Raw genomic sequence first — 23,642 nt, 5'->3', positions numbered from 1 at the left:
TTTTTTGCCAGAAATTTTTTTTTCCCTATTTTTCTCCTCTAAAACCTGGGTGCGTCTTATAGTCCGAAAAATACGGTACTTAAAAAAGTGTGACACAACTGACAATCTGTCTTATATTCTCGGTTCTTCAAAGTAGCCACCTTTTGCTTTGATTCCTGCTTTGCACACTCTTGGCATTCTCTTGATGAGCTTCAAGAGGTAGTCACCGGAAATGGTCGTCCATCAGTCTTGAAGGAGTTCCCAGAGATGCTTAGCACTTGTTGGCCCTTTTGCCTTCACTCTGTGATCCAGCTCACCACAAGGGGAGGGGGAAAGGTGACAAACAAAAACCACTGTTCCTTACCTCTCCTGGTCTCCGGCGCACTCCATGCTGCTATTGTCCCTCTTCAATGTTGCAACAGGTGTCACATGAGCCAGGCTGGCATCGTGACATATAATGACGCCGCCATGGGTCACATGACGTCTGGGATGTCACCAATGAGACTAAATTACACACAGCTGGACTCTATTAACTAATTAAGTTACTTCTGAAGGTAATTGTGTGCACTGGATTTTATTGAAGATTATCAGAGTACAGTGGTCTCTAGATGCACAAAGTTGGTAGAGACAGACTCCAGTAGATTTTACTTTTGCACATCACACTTTTCTGATTTTAATTTGATTAAAATTTTGAAAACCATGTATCATTTTTTTTTCCACTTCACAATTATCTGATACTTTGTGTTGGTTATCAATGGCTTCTATCAGTGGCTACAGTGATTTTTAACTAAGCATATATTTGCATAGCCTTTAGAAAGGTTATTCCAGACATACCTTTTATTCAGTAATTCTCCCATTCGTTTTTGAATTAGCCCGCTTTTATTGATATGCTTATTATATGCCCCCGGAGGAAGTGTCTGTGATGTTCACTGAGCACTGTGTGATCGGTGTAAGCAGGGGGAGGTGAGAGCAGGGAAGGCTGCATTTCCTGCTCTCACCTCCCCCTGCTTACACTTCAAGGGGTATGAATACTTTTGCAAGCCACTGCCTCATTCACATGACTACTGCAACCAAACACTAGCCTCAGCATGGTGAAAGTACAGAATCTGACCGCTGAGGCCAATGCTATAGGAGACTGGCAGCATGAGCGGGACAACCTTTGTGGTTTGCAAGCAGTACTCCACTATCACATTTCCTACAATAGGTACGACGGGTGATTTTAATGCATATCAGGGGGTTCAGAGGTGATTCTGCATAGCAACAAAATTATTGAAGAAATTCACAGTTGTAAGTTAAATGGATATTTAATGCAAACATCTAACAGACACCTTTATTGGTGGCTTATTAGTGCGCAGTAACGTATCTGTAATCACACCAGGGAAGGATGGCGGTAATATATTCCCTTGGAGACAGCGATGTAGATGGATGTTATGCAGGCCACACTTAAATTTAGCTTTTGTTCAATAACCACTGCAATTTAGAAATAAAACCTGCAGCTCCCGGCTGAGTACCATAACTAAAAGCAATACAATAAACTGGCATGAACCGGCTTTTGTCCCGCTACTGTTGCCCGTGGCTACAGACAGAATGATGTAAGACAAATTTGCATGCCAACTATTAGATGCTGATGAAAGATCCAGCCGAGCAGTTGCTTAGTGATTCACAATAGAGTCGGCGCAGGCCGGGTAAGTGTAAGGTTACCAGATAACCGCCCTTGTTCTACTTCACTTGGAGCTCAGTCATGCATCCCCAGGATTTTCCAGAGGTTAGCAATACTTTCAGAGGGACCTAGGAAGACAGGAAGACATGAATGTCTGATTTAGAACCACACATGTACATATCACGATTACTTAAAATTGGATAGAATTCGCACATTGTAGAAAAATGCATGCAGTGAAAACGTTGTGATTTCCAACACTACCTACAGAAATGGCAGCAGCTTCCCCTTAGGTGTAATGGAAGCAGAAAGTCCGCAGAGAAAACCTCTTAGGACTTTCTGTGAAAAACGTTGCAGGAAAAAACGTGATATGTTGCCTCCGTGGTTTTTTCCTGCGGCCCTGCTGATCAGCTGTGTGAAGCAGCTGTGGTGCTTGGGTGGGAACCACTTCAACTTCCAAAAAATACTAGTAAAGTCTGACCCTACTACAAACGTTAAGCTGACATTTATTGCCTCACATACCATGATGTAGTACACTTTAAAATAAACACTTAAAGCGAACTCTCTGTTATTTTTTTATTACTTATTATATTGTCTGAAAGACCCCCCTCAGTAGTATTAGTTATCTACTCATAGTGTCTTTCCTTATCCTGCCTTCACCTTCTTCATTAAGTCACATGATCACATGTTTTTTTTCTATCATGGGGCGCTGCCTGAAGATACTATTGAAAACTTCTATGTGACCACAGATTCCTCAGAGTCCTGTCACCTATTCTTCTGCTCAACCTCTTCTGTCATCATACCTCTCTGCTCCTTCTCTGCCTCTTACATAATCAGCTTCCTATGGCGACTGATATTAGACATGGGTACAGGCACTAGACATGGGTACAGGTACTAGACATGGGTACAGGCACTATACATGGGTACAGGCACTAGACATGGATACAGGGACTAGACATGGGTACAGGTACTAGACATGGGTACAGGCACTAGACATGGGTACTGGTACTCAACATGGATACAGGGAGTAGACATGGGTACAGGCACTAGAAATGGGTACTGATACTAAACATGGATGCAGGGAGTAGACATGGGTACAGGCACTAGACATGGGTAAAAGGAACTAGACATGGGTACTGGTACTAAACATGGATACAGGGAGTAGACATGGATACAGGCACTAGAAATGGGTACTGATACTAAACATGGATGCAGGGAGTAGACATGGGTACAGGCACTAGACATGGGAACTGGTACTAGACATGGATACAGGCACTAGACATGGATACTGTAGTGTTGTAGTGAGGATGCAGGTCTTCTGGAATAAGTCCACTATGAGATGGTTACTCTTGTAGATCAGAACACTTTATTCCATGCTCCATCATGGCTCCCTGTATAACAACTCCTCCCCCTAAGCTCAGCTCCTCCTCCATTACTACCTCACTGTTGCTAGGCAGACAAAGCAGAATAATTTAACTGTCAAGTTAAAGATTGTTGAATCATGGCCAGTAACACCATAGATGTAAAGTTAAAGTTTGTTAAATCTATGCCTCTGATTATGGGGCAGGTTTTCCCATAACATTCTGAATGTAATCTGCAGAGAACTGCAGGGCGTGGGAGACCTTAGCTTTTATTAATTATGTAGATGTTTTATATTACTTTTTCATCCTTTGCAGCCTTAGGTTCTGTATTTAAAAATGTCATCTTTAGGGCTCTTCATTGCAGTAGGACTTTTACCTTTAATTGAACACCATCAGCATGTTGTAAGGACTCCATTATGCTTTTTACAAGTTCTAGAAATATATGGAAATAGGAGTTTATTAAATGTACTGTGCAATAAATATTAATGTAACAGGTTTCCTATGAGTGACTGGGGGCCCACCCAAGGTACTAGGAAAGTCCTGTGCCACTTCATCGCCTGCTGACTTTGTTAGGATGTTTCCCAGTGGCCTTATGAATTATATAGTGGTCAATAACGGACCATGCAGCCACAGAACATGGCAACGCTGACAGGAGACAAAATGGCATGCCATGTTCTTTGTTGCCATTTAGTAGTCAGCTGGAGGCGCAGTGACTGGACCCACCCATTAAAGGAATGATCCTCCTTAGTTTTTCATGGGCACAGCATGTGACATCAGTGCATATAAATGGTAAGAGCTAAAAATGGGTGACCCTCATGTTTCAACAAATATTTGCGCGTTTCAGTCCTAACTTGTTTGGGTAGAACCGTAAGTACTATTATACTCTGGGGTGAGGTAGGTGAGGAAAAATATCAAACATTAATTCTCAACTTGCCTCATCACTCTTCTGGGCTCTGACTAATGTCATATACCTTGGGGTCACCCCTAAGGCCTGTGATTGGGCCTCGGTGATTTCACTGGGGCGCATGACATCAGCTGGAGGACGGAAGAGGCCTAAAGAGGACACTGAGAGACCGGTGGACGCTCAGGAGAGGTGAGGCAAGGTGTATAAGTGTTTGTTATTTTCCGTCACCTCTCCTAGGCCTCCACTTATTATACTCTGGGGTCTTAGGAAATCCCACAGTATTATGTAGTTTCATGGGTGATGAAGCCCAAAGGTTTTGTGTTCAGGAAATGTGTTGGGCGAGCCTCCTGAGATTTGACTCAAAATATTTAGCTGTCAGTATTCATTCTGACCAAACAAACTGACCATTATAATATATAAACTGACTATTATAATACTCTAAGGTCTCTTCAGACCCAAGAATATGATTAGCAGAGGACCAGGGGGGTGAGCAAACATAAAAAACAATGTTACTCACCTCTCCTGGGCTTGTGACATAAGTGATCGCTGAGACTCAATGGCAATCCTTAGCAGTACGTGATGTTATTCAGTAGCCTGGAAGAGGCCACGCAAGGTAAATCATGGGTCCCCTTTAATTATTCTCTGGAGTCTGAAGACACCCCATAGTATAATAATAGCAGTTCCAGTTCGGACATTTTCAATCTGCATGAAACTGCAGGTAGAAGCTGAAACTGTTACAACCCAACCGAAACAACCGACATGGACAAAATCATCGTCCATGGTCATCTGAGTTATGATACTATGAGCTTCAGAACTATCCTATGTCTACTGTATTGTACTCACATATTTTTGTGAGTATTGGAAGGTAACATATTTCTATCATTGTACATGCCGGTACACTTTTGTTCTTACCTGCAAATTCTTGTAGCTGACAGTCCTTAACTTCAAACAACAATTCATCATGAATCTGTGCAATAAGTCTGGGAGAAATTGATAAGAAGTCTGATAAGTCTGGTAAGAATATAAGAAGTCTGATAAGAAGTCTGATAAGATTGTTTGGTGTAGCTAGGTTTTCCTTCACTCAGTGAAGAAGTGAATAACAATACATTAGTAATAGAGATGAGCAAGTAGTGAAATATTCGTTATTCGTTTCGAGTAGCCACTCAATATTCGACTATTCGACCGGATATCGAATCCCATTATAGTCTATGGGGAAAAAAGGCTTGTTTCAGGGGAAACCGAAATTCGACTAAGGAAAGTCACCAAGTCCACAATAAAACCCCAGGAAATGATGCCAACACCTCTGGAATGCAACTGGGACAGCAGTGGAAGCATGCCTGGGAGCATGTAACATGCCCAAGTCCCAGGATTACCCCACTATCACAGCCTATCAACTAGATACTCCAAAGTCAATAAGGAAAGTGGAAAAATACCTGGAAACCTTCTTTCCTCTAAATTAGTATGGACAGAAACACAAATTTAAACCTAAAGAAACATTAGCATGCGCTCATCACAATCCCTGACTTGATAGCTGCGTTAAGCAGGGTGCAGGGTACAATGCAGACCAGGCCCGAGCACCAGGAACAGGTGTTACAAGGGCTAGCAGATAATGCTTCCAGCTGCTTTTCCACTAGCCATTCAGCCACTACCTGCAGTCGTGTTCATACCCAAGAGTCTGCCCCTCCTTCCTCCCAACATGCCCAATCTTCGCAGCAGAGTCATCCCACCCTTGCCCCCTCCTAGGAGCTGTTTTTGGGTCCTTTTCCACTCTTCAACTCTGCTCAACCACTTCACTAATCCAAGGAGCTAATAGACAAATTTCTCTGTCCTGATGCACTGGAGCATCCGCAATCTCCTGCCGATTTTGTGGTTGTGGACCCGCAACAAGTGTTTCTTGGCCTCAGTGATGATGAGACACAGTTGCCATCAGGGCAAGCTGTGGTTATGTGCAGTTTGCAGTAAGAGGAAAGTGAGTAATTGGAAGAGGAGGTGGTAGACGACGAGGCCACTGACTCAACCTGGACAGGGGTGATGTGTAGTGTGGAAAGCAGTGTAGATGTGGAGGCAAGTGCAGCACCAAAACAGGTGGCTAGAGGCAGAGGAATGTCCAGAGGAAGAGGACAGCTGCTTCACAGAAGCAAGGCCAGAGCCAGCAAGTCCCAAGATGTTCACTGTTCTAGCCACTTGCCCAAAAGTCACCCATCGAGGCCACATCCCTCGATGGTGTGTAGATTTTTCAAAGTATGTGCGGAGGACAAACTGAGTGCAATTTGCACACTGTGCTACTCAAAACTGAATAGGGGCTCTGAGAAAAGCAATCTGACCACCTCAGCCATGCTCCTTCATTTGGAAGGCAAGCACTGGGCTCAGTGGGAGAGAGCAAACGCAGGACAATCATCGGCCGGCGTTGCCAACACTGACTCTTCCACTGTTTCCAGAGCTGGCACTGCAGTCCAGACCACCAACCTGGACACCTCCACATCTGCCTCTGATACTTTGGGGACTTCACCCTCATCCTCCCCCTTTCCTGCCTCTGCTCCTTTTGCCTGCACCATCATGTGCCTCTTCCCAGCAAATCACCATCTCCCAGGTGTTTGATCGCAGGCATAAGTAAAGCGCATCCCACCCACATGCACAAGCCTTCAACGACCTCATCTCAAAACTGCTGGCCCTGGAGATGTTGATGTTTCTGCTTGTGGAGACTCAAGCCTGATGGCAGCTGCGGCACCTCGCTATGCTGCCCCTAGCCATCACTACTTCTCTTGGTGTGCCGTCCACACCTTGCACCAGCACGTGTCCCATAACATCAGGCAGGCCCTGAGTTCCACAAATTGCTCTAAGGTCCACTTGACCACCGACGCCTGGACAAGCGCACGAGGACAGGGATGCTGCATCTCTTTAACAACAGGCTGGGTGAATGTAGTGGAGGCTGCGACCGGGTCGCAAACTGGGGCGGCCTATCTCCTCTCCCCGCCCAAGATTCCTGGCATGGGTTCTCAGAAAGCCTCCTCCTCTGCCGTAACATCGACCCCCAGCTGCAAGCTGGAAACACTGCAGCACTGGCGTGGGGAGACGTCAGCAGGTCGTGCTGAATAGAAAACACACTGCCCCCGAGGTGAGTGATGCCATCCTAGAGGAGACGGCAATGTGGTTTTCAACGATGCACCTGGGCCCAGACATGGTCGTGCGTGATAATGGCCGGAACCTGGTAGCGGCTCTGGAGCTTACCGGACTCAAAACATTTTCCATGGCTGGCTCAAGTTTTCAAGTTGGTGGTGCAAAGGTTTTTAAAAACCTACCCCAATGTGCCTGAGCTACTGGTAAAAGAGCATCGCTTGTGCGCCCATTTGCGTAAGTCTACATTTGCCGCTGCTAGCCTAAAAACCCTCCAGCAATGCCTACTTCTGCCTGAACACCGTCTGTTGTGCGATGTCACCACACACTGGAACAATCTACAAAACTCAAGGGTTTCTCAAAGTCCTCAAAGTCAGCTCCCTCAGTCTCCAGTGGGACAGTTAGAATGAGTGAGTTCACAAACTGATGTATACAAGTGTTTTTGATTGAACTATACACAGAGGGTAGATATATTGAGCGTATATACCGGATGACAGTATACAGCTTTCTTCTCACCTAATGGCACAGGTACAATGTGAATGAACAAAAACACTTGTATACATCAGTTTGTTTGAAGTATACACGGAGGGTAGATAGAAATGGCGTTTATCTACTACTGTATCTAGCGGATGCAAGGACAACTGCTAGCTTCTCACCCCTATGGGACATATATGTAGTGTATACCAGTGGTAGAGAATTGGAATCCTAAAAAGGACTTTTAGTTGAAATTCGCTGCAGGATGAGTGTATATACTAGTGGTGTATATACACTTATCAAGCAGTGTACCCTGCCTGCCTAGCAGAAGCTAATCCCTTTCTAGCCCACAGCATTGTCTCTCCCTATCTAACACCAAGCTGCAAATGACACGAACATGGCTGACACTATTCTTATAAATCCGAGGTCACCCGATTTAGCCAGCCAATGACTTTTTCCTATTTTTTTGGATGCCTACGTTTTCCTGCTTCCTGTCACAGTTATTGGTGCAAAAATAGCGCCAGGGAAGGTGAGAGGGCATACAAATTTTTATTGCGTTTACCATGTGGTATTCGATCGAAATTGAATATGTCAAATACCGTAATATTCGATTGAACACCTACTCGATAGAACGGTATTCGCTCATCTCTAATTATTAACAATCTAATAGAAAAGCACAGCAGCAGCAGGTGCGACCATGGGGTTGGTGGCTGCATAGGGACCACATCATGAGCAGCGTGTATTGCCTTACCTTAATAGAGTATTAGGAAAATATGTTTAAAGCAAATAAACCTGTAAACTTAAAGCATGCTTGCAGTTGCATTTGACTTTTCATGGAAAGCAGTTGTCCCCTGTTCAGGCTCCTTCTGTAGTCTGCAGTTCTTCCTGAGCTGGAGGGTGGAGACTAGCTGCTATACACTGCTCACAGTAAGTACAGGATAATCTGCTTTATAACTGTATCCCTCTCACTCAGAAACAGTCCCAACTCCATGCATGCCATATATAGAAAAGTACTGACCCTATGGGGGTCATGGCCACAAAATGCTATGGTGAGGTGTGATCAGCACATAAAGTCCCCAAGTAACATTAAAACACGGGCGTGGGAGGTTTGTCTGCTCTTTCAGGAGTCCAGGAGCAGACACCTCTCAAAAATGTAGGGGAGAGCTGGTAAATATATATACTTTTAGTATCACTGTGATCATATAGAATATAGGTAATGTGCCATTTTGGCATCACAGTAAACATTGTAAAACAAAACCCATAAGAAAATGGTGCAGTTTTTTGTGATTCCACCTGATTTTGAATTCTTTTACAGCCTCCTGGTACACTGTATAGAATATTAAATGGACACAAACGTAAAATTGCACAAAAAGAATAAGCCCTTGTTTGGCTTTGTGAATGGACAAATAAAAAAGTTATGGCTTTTGAAAGATGGGGAGTAAAAAACTAAAATACAAAACCAAACGATAGTTGCAGGGAGAAGGGGTTAAAAATTGCAAAACATAAAAAAACTCCATGTAAATTCTTTCATTTAATCTATAAAGTAGAACACTCCTGGAGATAGCGGTAGAAATCAGGGATGAAAGGATTCCCGTATAGCTACAGTCTTCAAGTATCTATGATAAAACCACCACTCATCCTGAAAAGCATGTGTACTGAGGTCATGTAATACATGGGAGGCACTCATACTTCACTTCAAGGGTCATTCAAGTCTTCTACCTTCTTCCTCAGATACAGTTTATAGTTGCCTGAATCTACCTACATAGAGGCATAATTTTAAGCTTCTGGGTCCAAATGCAGAATCTATAACCTGCTATATGACATTTATAATACAGGTGTCTTCTTATGTAGAAGAAGGGCATTTGCTCCCACCCCCCAAAGTGCAAAAGTTACCTCTGTGTTAACCCTTTTCTATTGGCAAACCCCATGTTATATCCTGTGGACACAACAAGGGGGCCGATGGCCTGAAAGAACAGCTGGGGACATAACAGTCCCTCAGTCTTGCCATGGCTATATTTTTATTAGGACTACCTAATATTACTTATGCATATCTGGTATTATCTAAATTGTCCTAACCCATAGAATAAGGGTACATAATAAAGGCACATTACTAATGCCGCATACAAAAAACAATGGTAGAATTTATGGGGTTTTTTACCATTACATCCTCAAAAAGTGAAGCTGTATGTAACCCCAAAATGGCACCTTTGAAAAATACAACTCATCCTGGAATAAACAAGCCCTCATACTTTTAGGCTGACAGAAACTTACAAAAGTTATGGCTTTTAATACAGCACAAAAATAAAAAAAATATCTGCAGTCGTTTATGCCAAAATAAGCTCAGGCTAGGTTCACATCTGCAGTCGATGACTGTTCAGGGATCCCCTCACTAATTCCGCTTGAAAAATGAAGAGAGAAAAGTCCTTATCAGGTGGAAATCCAGTATAGTCTATGGGGTCCGCTGGTAACCGCTTTTTATGTGGATTGGGTTTCCATTTTTTGTCCCAAAGCGGATCTGAAGAATGGAAACCCAACGCAAGTGTGAACCTATCATCCGTCCGGGTTTGTTTCATAAACAGCATTCATAGCATTCATGGGATAGGGGACAGTGTCTGATCATTAAGGGCTCACACCAATCGTAGTTTCCTTTCAGAATGGAGCAATGGGGCCCATGTGTGAACACTGCTCTATTCAGTTCTATAGGACTGACGAAGGTAGCCAAGTATAACTTGCCATCAGTACTATAGGAGTGAATGGAGTGGTGGTTGAGCCCTTATTGTATAATTAAAGGGGGTGCTCCATTGGGACCCCCAGCAATAAGACACTTGTAACCTTCCTGTGGATAGGGTACAAGTATTTGTGATAAAATCCCTTTAAGTGGCTACTTATATTAGAGGTCACTCAACTTTCATAGTATCAGATATAAACAGAGAACTAGCTGAGCAGACTTGATGACATATGATGTAAACTTACTGGTATTTTTTATATTTGCAATAAATGAACATTAAACACTAGAATTTCGGATGTAGGGAACGTATTTCTGCCTCCATATAAATAAATGATGGCGCGTTCTTTGTATTTATCACTCCTAAACTAGTCATGTTCTCCTAAATCTGATCTCTCTGCTGTGTAAATGACTCGCACTAGTTACATGTACGGATTTCAATAGCTAACCGGAAATAATAAAACAGTAGGTAAAATACAAGAACCTGATTTGCATTTATATTACTGTCTACTAACCTCGCGGTTAAGTGGGAAGATGATGTGACTGCCGCAGAAATTTTAATCATCGCCAGTTTGCACAAGTCAGCAGCAGAACCTGGAACATAAAGTCGCATTGAACACGAATCAGAAGAGAACACAGAAACCGAATGTGGCATTATTATACAAAGAAATGCATTTATGTCATTACACCACATAATCCGCTGCCTCCAGGCTACCACTTCCTACGTACTTATTGTATACTGAATAGTTATATAACTATCATATAAGCTACTTTGTTTTTCAATTCGTCATCGTTTACATCATACCTGCTTGCTGTCAGTGAATGGAAACGTTGTTGTTTGCATTCAGAGGCTTACCATTTGGAAAGAGCTAGTGACAAAGCCTCGTTTACAATACAATTACACATAAAACCTTGCCTTTAGGTGGGGGTGTAGTTATAGGGGTGCAGGGGTAGCAATCACTACTAGGCTCTGGAGCTTAAGGAGGCCCAAAGGTTTCTTTGCCACATAAAATATACCTCTATTCTAAGCGCCACAAGGTTTTGCACTGGGGCCCAGGACAGTCAATACAAGCAGGCAGTAGGCAATGCTATTACAAAAGCATATAAAGTAAACAGGGCCTTTCTTGCGTTCCACATTAACCCTGACTGGGTGGGACTGGGGACGGTCAGCGCTCCCATTCACATCAATGGCACTCAAGTATCTCTGGTGATCCATTGAAGTGAGGCCACTCCCTACACACTCAGGTCATTATACTCACAACTTAGACTGAGACCATTTCCCCAGTCATCCTGCCCCTGCACTTTGCTAATACAAATGGTAATTCCAAACAAGTCAATTTTCCCATGAGTAACCCCCCTCCGGGACTGTGGGAAACTGGTTTGTAGTGCAAGAAAGGTCAGGGTCCGTTCCCCTAGTCTAAAAATGACCATATCATCAGCCATAAGACTCAAGTAAACCATAAGACTCTCCACAGGATCAGTGAACCATCTAAGGCTTTGTTCACATCTACTCTGTGTTGGTTATTTCCATTGTTGTACTCCCTTATAGAAGCAGAACAAGAATAACAGAAATCCTGGATCCCTGTCATGGTGGATTCTAAGGCTCCGTTCCAACGGAGTAACACGCCGCGCATTCAGACACGTATACACAATCCTTGAGAAGTAAATCCAGCAACCAGCCACTTCCTTAAAAATTTTTCATTTTATTGACATAATTCCATTAAAATCGCATGATCTAGGTGACATCTAGGTGACACTCCTTCGATGGACAGAAGAGCAGCTGACGCTTTTCGGAAATTATTTCCTTATTCGTAGCTGAGGCAGAGTTTGAGTGCTCAAAACAGATCCCATTCACTTCAATGGGTGCCAGCTCACGCGCGCTAAACATTGAAATTAATGGGTTAAAAAGCCTCCCATTGATTTCAATGTGTAGTGCCCATAAGTCAGCACACATTGAAGTGAATGGGACCTGTTTTGAGCGCTCACACTCTGTCACGTGTATACGTGTCTGAATGCGCAGCGCGTTACTCCGTGGGAATGGAGCCTAAAGGAGCCAGATGCGTCACGTAGCCTATAATAGGGTTTATTGGGCAAGATGAACTTTAATATGCCCAATCCTTTGTACTCAAGAGAGATAAGTCACCACTAGAGGTGTCTGGCAGAGGCTTTCTCCCCTCTTTCTGCAATGGAAACACCTGCTGAACTGAGTGTGCATGTATATGGGGAGTTCATTAGGATTAGTTGTATGGTCAGTGATAGTATAAGGCCAGCATTTCTTGATTTCATTAGCTTTGTGCATACTTTAAAGTTAATAAACTGCACATCATCATGTGATATTTCAGAGGTGCGGTTTGATCATCTACTCAAAGAAAATAAAGTCCGTACAGAAGTTTTTTTAGTTTCAGATTACACGTAATATATAAAGTTCTGCAAACCCATAACTTCCTAATAAACCAATATATACCATTTTGAAAACATCTTGTTGCTAGTGTCAGTCCTTGCCTCTTGTCTGTAGTAAGTGAGCCCTGTTATTTACCTTGGATGACAAAATTGACAGCCTGCCTTTCTGCCTGGGCCCTCAGGCCATAGCTCTTTGAATTGATATGAGGGAGAGGCCGTCTGCGTCCCATAAGCGAAACCACAAACCCTACAAAACAGAAAAGCAAAGTCAGTCTCTACTATTAGTCACGCTTATAGATAGGGATGCTATTATCAGCTGATGTATATAGGCTAGTTCTGGGTTCTTCACACTTTAGAATCATGGATCAGATGTAGTTGCAATTTCTCTACAAATCTCCGTAATCCCCAATGTAAAGTAATTCTGAATAGACTGAAAATAATGGGCAGGGAGGAGGAAGTGCAGCTGCAGCTTCTCTCTCTCTGTCTGTGAAAGGGGGGTGGGGGGTGGAGCAGAAGTGAGGAGACATCTGATTGGTTCAGAGTGCTAAAGTGTAACACTAAGAAGAGCAAATATATTAGTTATCGACAGGTATCAAAACTTCAAACTATCCAAAAATGATGTTATTTATCCCATACGGAACCATATATAATGTGTTTTGGTCCCCTACGCATACCATAGAATTAAAAATATGGATGGTATATATATGTGAAATGCAGATGCGTGGATAAGATCACGAGATTCGAGGGATTGCCATGGGAGCCAGGAGTATGGGCAATGGCCTCCTGACTGCCTATGAACAGTTCTCATAGTGAACCTATGTGCGGTGTTCTACAAACCTATGTATTACAGTACATTGCACTAGGAATCTGAGCTCTGAGGTTCAGGTCCCCTTGTGGAATATGTAAAAAGTTAACAAAACATAAATCAGCCTGCCATACAAATGAAAGGCAGACAAGTCTGGGAGCCTTCAATAGACTGTCATGGCAATGGGGCGCTGGCTCCGGATCTTGCTCTGGGTGTCGGTGATCCCAAAATGGCAGGGGGACTTAATGCCTATGATCAGTGCTCAGATCCTACATCAGGCGTTCAATTATGGCGGATGTTTTGAATGGGTTAAAGTGTACTTCTAATTATGAACAATTTTTCATAAAGAAACTTTATAATATATCTTTTTATAGAAATCTGTTTCCTTCTCCACTTATCAGACTGAGTTACTTTTTACCTATTAGTCTATGATGAAAGGTGCAGAGGTGGGGGAGCTCATGAAGAAGACACCCAAATAACTGGAGCTGTTAAACCCTGCTACCCCATGGGTCTGGGATATCTTTTAATACCGCCATGTTTCAAGATAAAATACTACTACTGCGCAAAATGAGGTGATAAATCAATTAACAGCCTTTCCTACCTCCCTACCCTCTCCATAGACTTCTATGTGTGATTTCAATACAGAGACAGAGTCTATATAAATAAACAACCTGAGTGAAGATTAGGAGGAGAAGAGCAGCTTAATAAGTGGAGAAGAAAACAGATTTTTTGATATGATATATAATAAAGTTTCTTATATTCACCTGTGCTATCTATGAAAAATGGTTGTATAATTGGAGGTATACTTTAATGTTACTCTTAGGGTTTAGTCACACTTGAATTCTTCGTGTATTCACATGTCCTTTTCTTTACATCCGTCAAAAAAAATATTTGTCTGTGAAAACCCATAGACAGACCCATAGAAAATCACGGGTTCTATAATGCCCATGTGACATTGTGTGTGACGTCACATGGCCATGTAAATAAGGGCCATTTGCATTGCAGACAGGGCCGGCGTCAGTGCACGGTGTAGTCGGGCATGTGCCGGGGCCCACAGAACCTCTGGGTGCCCCCCGGCGCTTGCCTGCCCCAGCACTTGCCTGTCCTGACTGCAGCTCATCGGTGTCTGTCGGACGCATACATAGGCGATTAAAGCAGGAGCTGTGACAGCTCAGCTCCTGCCTTAACGCTGCGACGTGTGTAGGCGCGACGTGATGACGTCACATCGCGCCTACAACTATGTGAATGGCGTGAAAGCAGAGAGAGGAGCAGCGGGGGAGCAATGGAAGGTGAGTGTAAGTGTTTGTTTTCTGTGTTAAACATTAAGGTGGAACATAATGAAGGGGGCCCATGAAACTGGGGGGCAAATGAAGGGGAGGGGGGGGACGGCATGACACTGGGGCAATGAAGGGGGGGACGGTATGACACTGGGGCAGATGAGGGGGGGGAGAACGACATGACACTGGGGCAGATGAAGGGGGGGAATGGCATGACACTGGGGCAGATGAGGGGGGGGATGGCATGACACTGGGGCAGAGGAAGGGAGGGGAGAATGACATGACACTGGGGCAGATGAAGGGGGGGAACGGCATGACACTGGGGCAGAGACGGGGGGACACAAAACTGTGGGCAGATGAAGGGGGGAGAACGGCATGAAACTTCAAAAGTTGGGAGGTATGGCGTTGGTGACGCCACACTCCTGCGTGGTGTCACTCACTTCATCTGCGACGTGCAGTGTCCCAACTCCCAACTCTTCCACAAGGGGGCCCACTGAGGCTCTATCGCCCAAGGGCCCATAAAAACCTGGAGCCGGCCCTGATTGCAGATACCCTATATTCAGCCAGGCTGAATTCCAAGTGGGGGAAAAAAACTCAGTCCTCAAGGGAGAGGGTAGACAGACAACCAAAACACCCCTCCCCCTTTCCCAGCACCCAGCAACTACTGCACCAAAAAACTCCGACCATTTTAATTTTTGAAATTTTCCAGTAACTGCTGCATTTTCCCCCCTAGGCTTATACTCGAGTCAATAAGTTTTCCCAGTTTTTTTGTGGTAAAATTAGGGGCCTCGGCTTATATTCGGGTTGGCTTATACTCGAGTATATACGGTAGGTCTGTGAAAAACAGCATGGGCGGGTACATAACGCTTAAGTGCCAGTTGGGGTTGAGCCGATCTTGAGATTTCAAGATCGTTTTTAGAATTCGATTTCCGATCATTTTCCAGCCAATTGCGATCGTGAAATTTGCTTGATCGCCGATTGGGTTCCGATCTTTCCCGATCCCAATTGCTCAACCTTAGTCCCAGTTACTTTTGTAAGGTAGGACTGCATAGCCAATTTGGGGAAAATGGTGAATTAACAATCTCAAAGCTTCCCGATCATCATATCACTTTTAATAACTGAGCTGTAGTATTTTTTATGTGTTGATCACTTTATTACTTAGTAGTAAATGAATATTTTATACACCGGCCATCTAAGAACATACTAACATAACCTCTGGGTTATTAAAATAAACAAATATCTGCGGAGTTCCTGTTATTGCCTCCCGCTTTTCATTTACTCCCTGTTTTACTTACCCCTGTGGCTTTCACAGAAACCCATTCCGTACGCCGCCAAGCTTTTCCTGGAAATAACTGTGTGCTTTCACGGCGTAGGCTTCTATTTTCCAATAAACTCGTTTGCTTTCTGATTTGTTTTCATTAGAAATTAGGTTTTATTATGATAGCCTCATACTGACGGTGTCATGTACCAAGGACTCCACATGTAAGCTACATAGCTACAGCACAATTTATAGATTGTATTACATTACTGCCATTACATAGCATAGGATTCAATTACACCAAGGAAATCTGATACAAATCCATAGTGGTTCCGGGCAATGAAAAGATAATAACCAGGACATCCTATGGCGAAAGGTATACGGTGCTTATACCATACCTCCTGTGAAACAGCATTGCTGCTAGAAGAACACTAAAGCATGTATGGGCTCTCAGGAAGCAATCTCAAACTACTTATGTCTTAAAGGAACTGTCCAACTCACATCACCATTTTTGTTTAGTTATGTCTGTGATAATTCAGTATATCCTTACGGGTTCATGGATCAACTACAGTTGCATATATCCTACAAAGATACATATAACGCTAGGTTCACATTAGCCTTGCCTCTACCTTGTTCTAATCCATCAGAGAACCAGAACAACGAGAAGATACTCGGAGAACACACGGAGTCCAACTGACCGCATTGACTCTAATGGGGTCTGTTTTAAAACTAAACCTGACGGAGTAAAAAATCCTCCAAGTAGGATTTTCTCTTTCACCGATTTTCAGGAGACTTTGGCACAGTTGTCAGCATGGCCTAAGTGATAAAATTTTCAGTGGTCAGGCCCTCGATAGGTAGGACATTTATTCCATAGTCAATGTATGTTGCACACAAAGCTCCAAGTTATTCCTATGAATTTACATTGAATATTATTTATATTGTGCGTGACAAGGAAAGTAGTGGAAGATCAGTACATTTCCCTAAGATTCCTCTCATATAGATATTAGATCCCATCCAGGGAAAGCTGAGTGAGACACAAGTATGCTTAGCAAAGCTTAGTTGTGCTGAGGATATTTGGTGAGCTCCATTTCCCGGTATGGATTTGAGAGGAATGACAGACAGGTTGGTACTGCCTGGCATGTTATGCCCTGTCTATACAGTACAGGTTTCTCATGTATACCAGCTCAATCCTAGGCTATAAAGCTGTGTAGGCTGTACACTTCAGGGGAAGAACATGTCTATGACAGTGTGACTGAGGCCTGCTGCCGCTGCTGGCTGTTTTTGGTATTTGGATGAGAACTTGTTTCTTGCATATTGATCGGAGTGGTTGCTTGTATAGCACTCATACAGCTGGGGAAAACTTGTGTTACTTACTGCTCTGCCCAGCAGGAGTTATAGGAGGCTATAGTTTTGTTGTTTATATATTTATAAACAAATTGTAGTCCAAATGGTAGTCAAATATAAAACTTAAAGGGGTTGTTCACTTTCAGTTCAATATCGAGAGACAAATATTATTGTTTTGTATAATGAAAAGTTGTACAATTTTCCAATATACTTTCTGCATCAATTCCTCTCAGTTTTCTAGATCTCTGATTGTTGTTTATCATTCTGCTTACTTCCAGTGAATAGAAATCAGTCCATGGTCATGTGACCTACAGTCCATGGTCATGTGATTTATAATCCATGGTTTATATGATAGACACACAGGGCAAAGCACGTTAAAGTCATAGCACAATAATCAGACTACATGGTAACAAATATATATATATATATATATATATATATATATATATATATATATATATATATATAGTCTGTATACTTTCCCTCAGTGTGGTTCTGCTTCTTAGTTCTCTCTATGACGCATGTATGTAGCCACAAGTAATACAATAGATCTTTTAAGGTACAGGATTTATACTTGTTTTAATTGGAGATTACCCTGACTGTGAATTTATTTGGATTAGAACTCATTTAATATTTTACAGGGATTTACTAGAATGACAACCAATTATTCTATTTTACAAAGCTGCCTGTCATTCTTTTCAAGTGCTGTAAATCTAATAAGAATTATATAATTGCTCAAGCTTACCTGAGAGCCTTGACACATACATGGCCATACTGTCTGAGGGCACAGGCTTTTCAATGTAATGGGATGGAGTAAGGGGATATCGTCACTCCTTAGGGAGAGACCACCATATAGGTGTGTGGAGACTTATTAATTCTTTAGCACTCCACTTTGCAAGGGACCATAGGAAGAATATGCAAATCTGTCTTCCATTATGTAATAAGGAAGTCAGGTGCCTCAGTGTTGCAAACCAATAGAGGGCGCTCACTGGAATGTGCAAGCCTGTCTTCCCTGATGTAATTAGGAAGACAGAATCTCAGTGATATGGCCCAATAAAGGCTGCTCCCTCCACACACCTACATGGTGGTCTCTCCCTAAGGAGTGACGATATTCCCTTAACCCTGTCTAAGCCTCTCACCTCTACCAGGTTAGTCTTCTCTACACCGGGCTGACGAGATGCAATAACATCAAAACGGCCGTCCTCGGTTGAGAGACTATACCTGGTAAAATCCCAGCATCATTGCAAAACAAAGGCCTCTTGGAAGGTCGAGTATGATGTTAAAGGGAGCAGCCTTTATTGGGCCATATCACTGAGATTCTGTCTTCCTAATTACATCAGGGAAGACAGGCTTGCACATTCCAGTGAACGCCTTCTAATGGGATTTAGTAGTCACAGTTGCCAACAGTTCTGAAATTTTAGTAACAATCCCTGCAAATTTGTCTTATCCTGGCCCAAAAGGGGATGGGGAGGTATGCAAATCCTGCCCAAAAATGGATAATCCCAGACAACTGGCTGTTCCTGGGACATGATGTAAATGTCCCAGTTTCTTACTAACACGTTTTACTTATTACTTACACATGCTTTACAAAGGAGATGTGAAATATCTGCCTAATATCCTAAACAAAGGGATAGTTATAGGGGGTGTATGGGTAAAAGTCGTTTGGTAGGCCCCACGTTGCGGAAACACAGCTTTTTTTTGTTGCAGATTTTGCTGTGATTTTTTTTTAACCAAAGCCAGTTGTGGATTGAGGAGAATGTAGAAGTATAAGAAGCTCCTATATATTTCTCATTCCTCCTGTAGCCATTCTTGGCTTTGGCTAAAAATAAAAATGCAGCATCTCCAGAACGTGGGGCCTCAGCCTAAAGGTTCCTCTGTAACATATACAACAAGCCATCAACATTGAAAATGCCAAGAAAGAATGGGAAGTACCTTTACTGTGACACTCCTGTATAACTTTCTGGGTATAATCAGACACCCTGTACTTGTGAAGAAAGCGCTCCATAAATGTATTAGCTTCAGCTGGCGTTGTACCCAGACATTCAGCAAGACGTTCCTTTCCTGCAACACAAGTACAAATAAATGTAAATTGATAGCTGTATAAGATATATATGGAATAAACATTTTAGAGAAAAAATCATGGATCACATATCCTAAGAGTTTTAGTATACATATTGATCCCTTGTATAAGCCCACTAGCCAGTTTATGGCCACCTCTGTATACTGGGTGTGGAACTGCACTGCAAATACCATCACCACAGCAGAGCAACACCCCTGCTTCCAAGATAAGTTTCCAGGATCTGAAGCCCCCTCCTCACAGGAACAGCACCACAGCAATGGCGGATACCATGCAGCTCTGCACCATGTGAGCAGGTCTCAAAAAGGTCATCTTACCGTATGGCATCAGTCAGAGGACTGAGAACCAGTAGGAGGTTCCCTTATGCTGTATCCTGCCAGGGCCAAATGAGAGGAGTGCTGGTACCATGGCAAAACAGAAGAAAATTGGGAATTACTATGCAACAACATTTTAAAGAAAAAAAACACGCATCAGTGTTGCTGGACTTCTGGGTCGCTCTCTCCCTGTGGGCGCAGTGTTGCAATGGAGGTTGCTGCTGTCACAACCCTGTATATTGAGGTCACTGTGAACTGGCTAGCGGGGTTTTTAAGCTGTGATCAAAGGCATAACGATTGTGGTTGCAGGGGGTGTGACCGGGGGAGTATGGGGCCTGCGGCCAGCTGGAAATGGCTGGGGCCCCAGACCACTATGATAGTGGTCAGGGAAAGCCTTGTTCCCCAACCGCTATACATATTGTTAATGGAAATCATACATATGTAAATAGAACCAGGGGAGGAGCACCTGTGTGGGGGCGACTGTGGGCAGTACACAAATGTGATGTGATTTTATGTTTTTATGTTTCAGGTTTTTTACACGTTTTTGCAATAATCCTTTTACCTATTCCATAGATCACAGAGTACACCACTCGCTTTGCTTGCTCTCGATCAGTCGGTGTTATATTTCCATATTCTTTTTCTTTCCTGTGTAAACAAAAATAAACATTCATGTATAATGGAGGCAAAAAGGTCAAAGTTAGGATACACTAAATGATGTTATAGACATGGCTGGTATTAGAATTTGCATAAAAAGTGACATATAATTAATACTCTAGCCATTACATGAAATGGATGACTGTAATGCATTGTGTTATGTCTAGTATAGGCCTTCGGGGCAGAGCGTGACACAGGGGTTCTCTATATGGTGGCCTTAAAATCCCTGTGTCATGCACTGCCCACCTCTAGGTATAATACATTGTACAAGCTTCCTCCATAGTTTTGTTTTAACATGGTCAAACCTATGAAGCAATGAGGAGTTTCCAAGTGCCCAAAAACCATCCTCTGAGCAGTTCAGGAAATTCATTGAGAAATTCAATCAATAGTACAGGGCAGGACTGCGATATTGGTAGGCCACACCACCGACTTCAACTCCTGCTCTGACTCCTTCATAAATGGCTGACAACCATGGTTACTCATCAGTGGTACTCCTCCTCTAATTTCTACAGCCTATGTGATTGGTTATGTGTAGGAATGCTGTTAGCAACATAACATACTCCACATTGAATAAAACCTCAAGACATATGCAGATGGAAACTCCTTCCTTTTGGAGGAGTTATACTGCCTTGACTATTATTCCCAGATTATGCCCTGAGGTTTCTTTGAAGACTATGTATTAATCTATAGCAGACCAGGGCAATGTATGGCCCGCAGGCTACATCCGGCCCTCTGACTGGTTCTGTCTGGCCCGCATAGCTTGTGGGATACAAGTAGATGCTGAATGGGAAGTCTGCTAAAGGACCTGTGATGACATCTTCATAGGTCCTTTAGGTCACTAGGATAGGCTAAGACTTGTTAATGGGTGGAGCCACACAGGACAGTGTGGTTGCTGTTACACAGAGAGAGCAAGCTGCCGGGAATGGAGACTGAAGGAAGATAAGGAGAGTAGAGACAGTATGTGTAAGAGGAGGGAATCGGGGGCAGATGTAGGGGGCAGTTAAACTGAAGTCAGATGGAGGGGGGGGGACATTAATCTAGGAGGTAAATGGAGGGTGACATTAAACTGGGGGCAGATGGAGGGGGACATTAAACTGGGGCAGCTGGAGGAGCATATTAAACCGTGGGGTAGCTGGAGGGGGACATGTCTGCCTCAATTTGCCTGCAGTTTAATGTTCCCATCCAACTACCCCAACTGTTTAATGTCCCCCTCCAGCTGCCCTAGTTTATTGTCCCCTCTAGTTTCTGCTAGTTTAAAGTGGGGCACCAGGAGAGTGACTTAATACTGTTGGACATTTGGAGGGAAACGTTATAATGTGGGGGCATATAATGTACGGGTGACTGTAGGAGGATTATGGTATAGAGTGATGCAGTCGGAGATTCTTGTTGTGTAGATGTAGGGTCCCAACCCTTAATATACTTGGAAGAAAGAACATCACACTCGTAGTGCTGGAAAATTTCCTATATTTTTAATCAAGCAGTGATGATAGAAGTAGAGTACTACTTCTATCATCACTGCTTGAATAAAAATATAGGAAATTTTCCAGCACTCCAAGTGTGATGTTCTTTCCTCCATGTAGGAGGATTATACAGTACTACATAGAAGTGGGTGGAGTTAAATCTGCCACAGGACGCATAGACCTCTAGAACAGTTTCAATTTCTCATGCGACCCCATGGGAAAAATGAATTGCCCACCCCTGATCTATAGGGAGCTACATTCCAAAAGATGGCGCTAGGAGCAAATTCCTCTTGTTCGCCAAGAAGGCCTTGTTTTTTTTTTTTTTTTGCATATTCCTTACCTAACAATGTACAGAAGAATACAATGTTCAACCCTGCAGGGAATAGTATCTGCATGTGATGTCCTTGTTTGTAAGCTTATATCTTCATAAATGGATGGACATTACACTACAACAACTCTTCCCTGGAAAAATGCTATGTTTTTGGGGGGGATTATTTGGTCCTGTGCATCTGATATTATGTTGCTCTATCTTTTCAGACAGATCTTTTTAAAATGATTGGATTGGGAAAAAAGAAAAAGGAAATGAAAGGAAAAACATTAGATGATCCTTCAGCTGTAATGGAGGCGAAATTATAGTCTTACAATCCAGGACAGCCAGTATCATTGATAGCATCCTGAGAACAAGTCACGGTGAGGCCCTCTAAAAGGGAGGTCGAGAATAAAATGAAGGTCGTAGAGTTCAGTATACAGCAGTATACAGAGTCCAGACCCGCAACATCCTACTAATATTATAAGTGTGAAAGTTTGTGTGTTTGGATGTTTGTGAGTTTGGATGTTTGTTCCTCAATCACGCTAAAACGCCTGGACGGATTTGCGTGCAATTTTCCACAAACATAGTTTTCCCTTAGGATTGAGTCGCAGGCTACTTTTGGTGCCACTAAACAACATGGCTTCCTAGCAGGAGACTCACAAAAGCAGGACTCCTAGCCCCAGCTATAGACTCACACACACTGCCTGGCATTTCCTGCCTCAACCTGCCTGCACACTCCTTACTGTCACCTCAGGAGTAGCCCTCACTCTACTCACTCACATTTACATATAGCTTTCCACTATATAACACATCACATTGTCTGTATCTGTCACCTCAGGAGTAGCCCTCACTCTACTCACTCACATTTTACATATAGCTTTCCACGATATCACAAATCTCATTGTCTGTATCACGACATATACAATACAACACATCACATTGTCTGACACAATACAACACATCACATTGTCTGACACAATACAACACATCACATTGTCTGTATCACGACATACACAATACAACACATCACATTGTCTGTATCACGACATACACAATATAACACATCACATTTGCTAGCCCACCAAACCTTTTAAAGCACTTTTACAGTTTCACACGTCTGTGTCCGCCCAATTCTCAAATCACCGCAGACGAAGTCGCGGGTAAAAGCTAGTACAGTATATAACAGAGGTAGCCGCATTCCATACTTTTGGGAATAACAGAATAATGGCAAGGCATTCACATAAGCACATGCGAATACAGTACATTTAAGACTCCTCTTAACCCCGATTCGTTCCTATAACATTTAAATTAAGGCTCTTATATGAATTAATGGAAAAAGTGACGTCCTGTCCATGCATAAGACGCTGTCAGTTGCAGAGTCTTCTTGCTGGTCACATGACACAGCTGAGGACCAGAAGGGAGTGGATAACTCACAAATAATAATAATAAGTCACTTCAATTTGCATCATGTACAGTACTGTGCAAATGTTCTAGGCAGATGTGTAAAAACATGCTACGCAGTAAGAATG

At 43.0% G+C, this 23,642-nt stretch overlaps 1 protein-coding gene across 1 annotated transcript in view; it reads right to left on the bottom strand.

Annotated features, from left to right (window-relative positions):
• Positions 1-1,698: 1,698 nt before the first annotated feature.
• Positions 1,699-23,642, bottom strand: part of POLN (DNA polymerase nu) — a 66,373-nt gene continuing 44,429 nt past the window's right edge. Inside the window, exons 17-23 of the mRNA XM_075261126.1 lie at positions 20,252-20,334; positions 19,231-19,359; positions 12,751-12,861; positions 10,730-10,808; positions 4,814-4,881; positions 3,374-3,429; positions 1,699-1,767 (exon numbers count right to left, since the gene is read on the bottom strand). Of these exons, the coding sequence (XP_075117227.1) occupies positions 1,699-1,767; positions 3,374-3,429; positions 4,814-4,881; positions 10,730-10,808; positions 12,751-12,861; positions 19,231-19,359; positions 20,252-20,334 (595 nt within the window). The remainder of the gene's footprint in view (positions 1,768-3,373; positions 3,430-4,813; positions 4,882-10,729; positions 10,809-12,750; positions 12,862-19,230; positions 19,360-20,251; positions 20,335-23,642) is intronic.

This window comes from Leptodactylus fuscus, chromosome 1 (genome assembly GCF_031893055.1).
Source record: "Leptodactylus fuscus isolate aLepFus1 chromosome 1, aLepFus1.hap2, whole genome shotgun sequence".
NCBI lineage: Eukaryota > Metazoa > Chordata > Amphibia > Anura > Leptodactylidae > Leptodactylus > Leptodactylus fuscus.
This window is presented reverse-complemented; position numbering and strand designations above follow the sequence as displayed.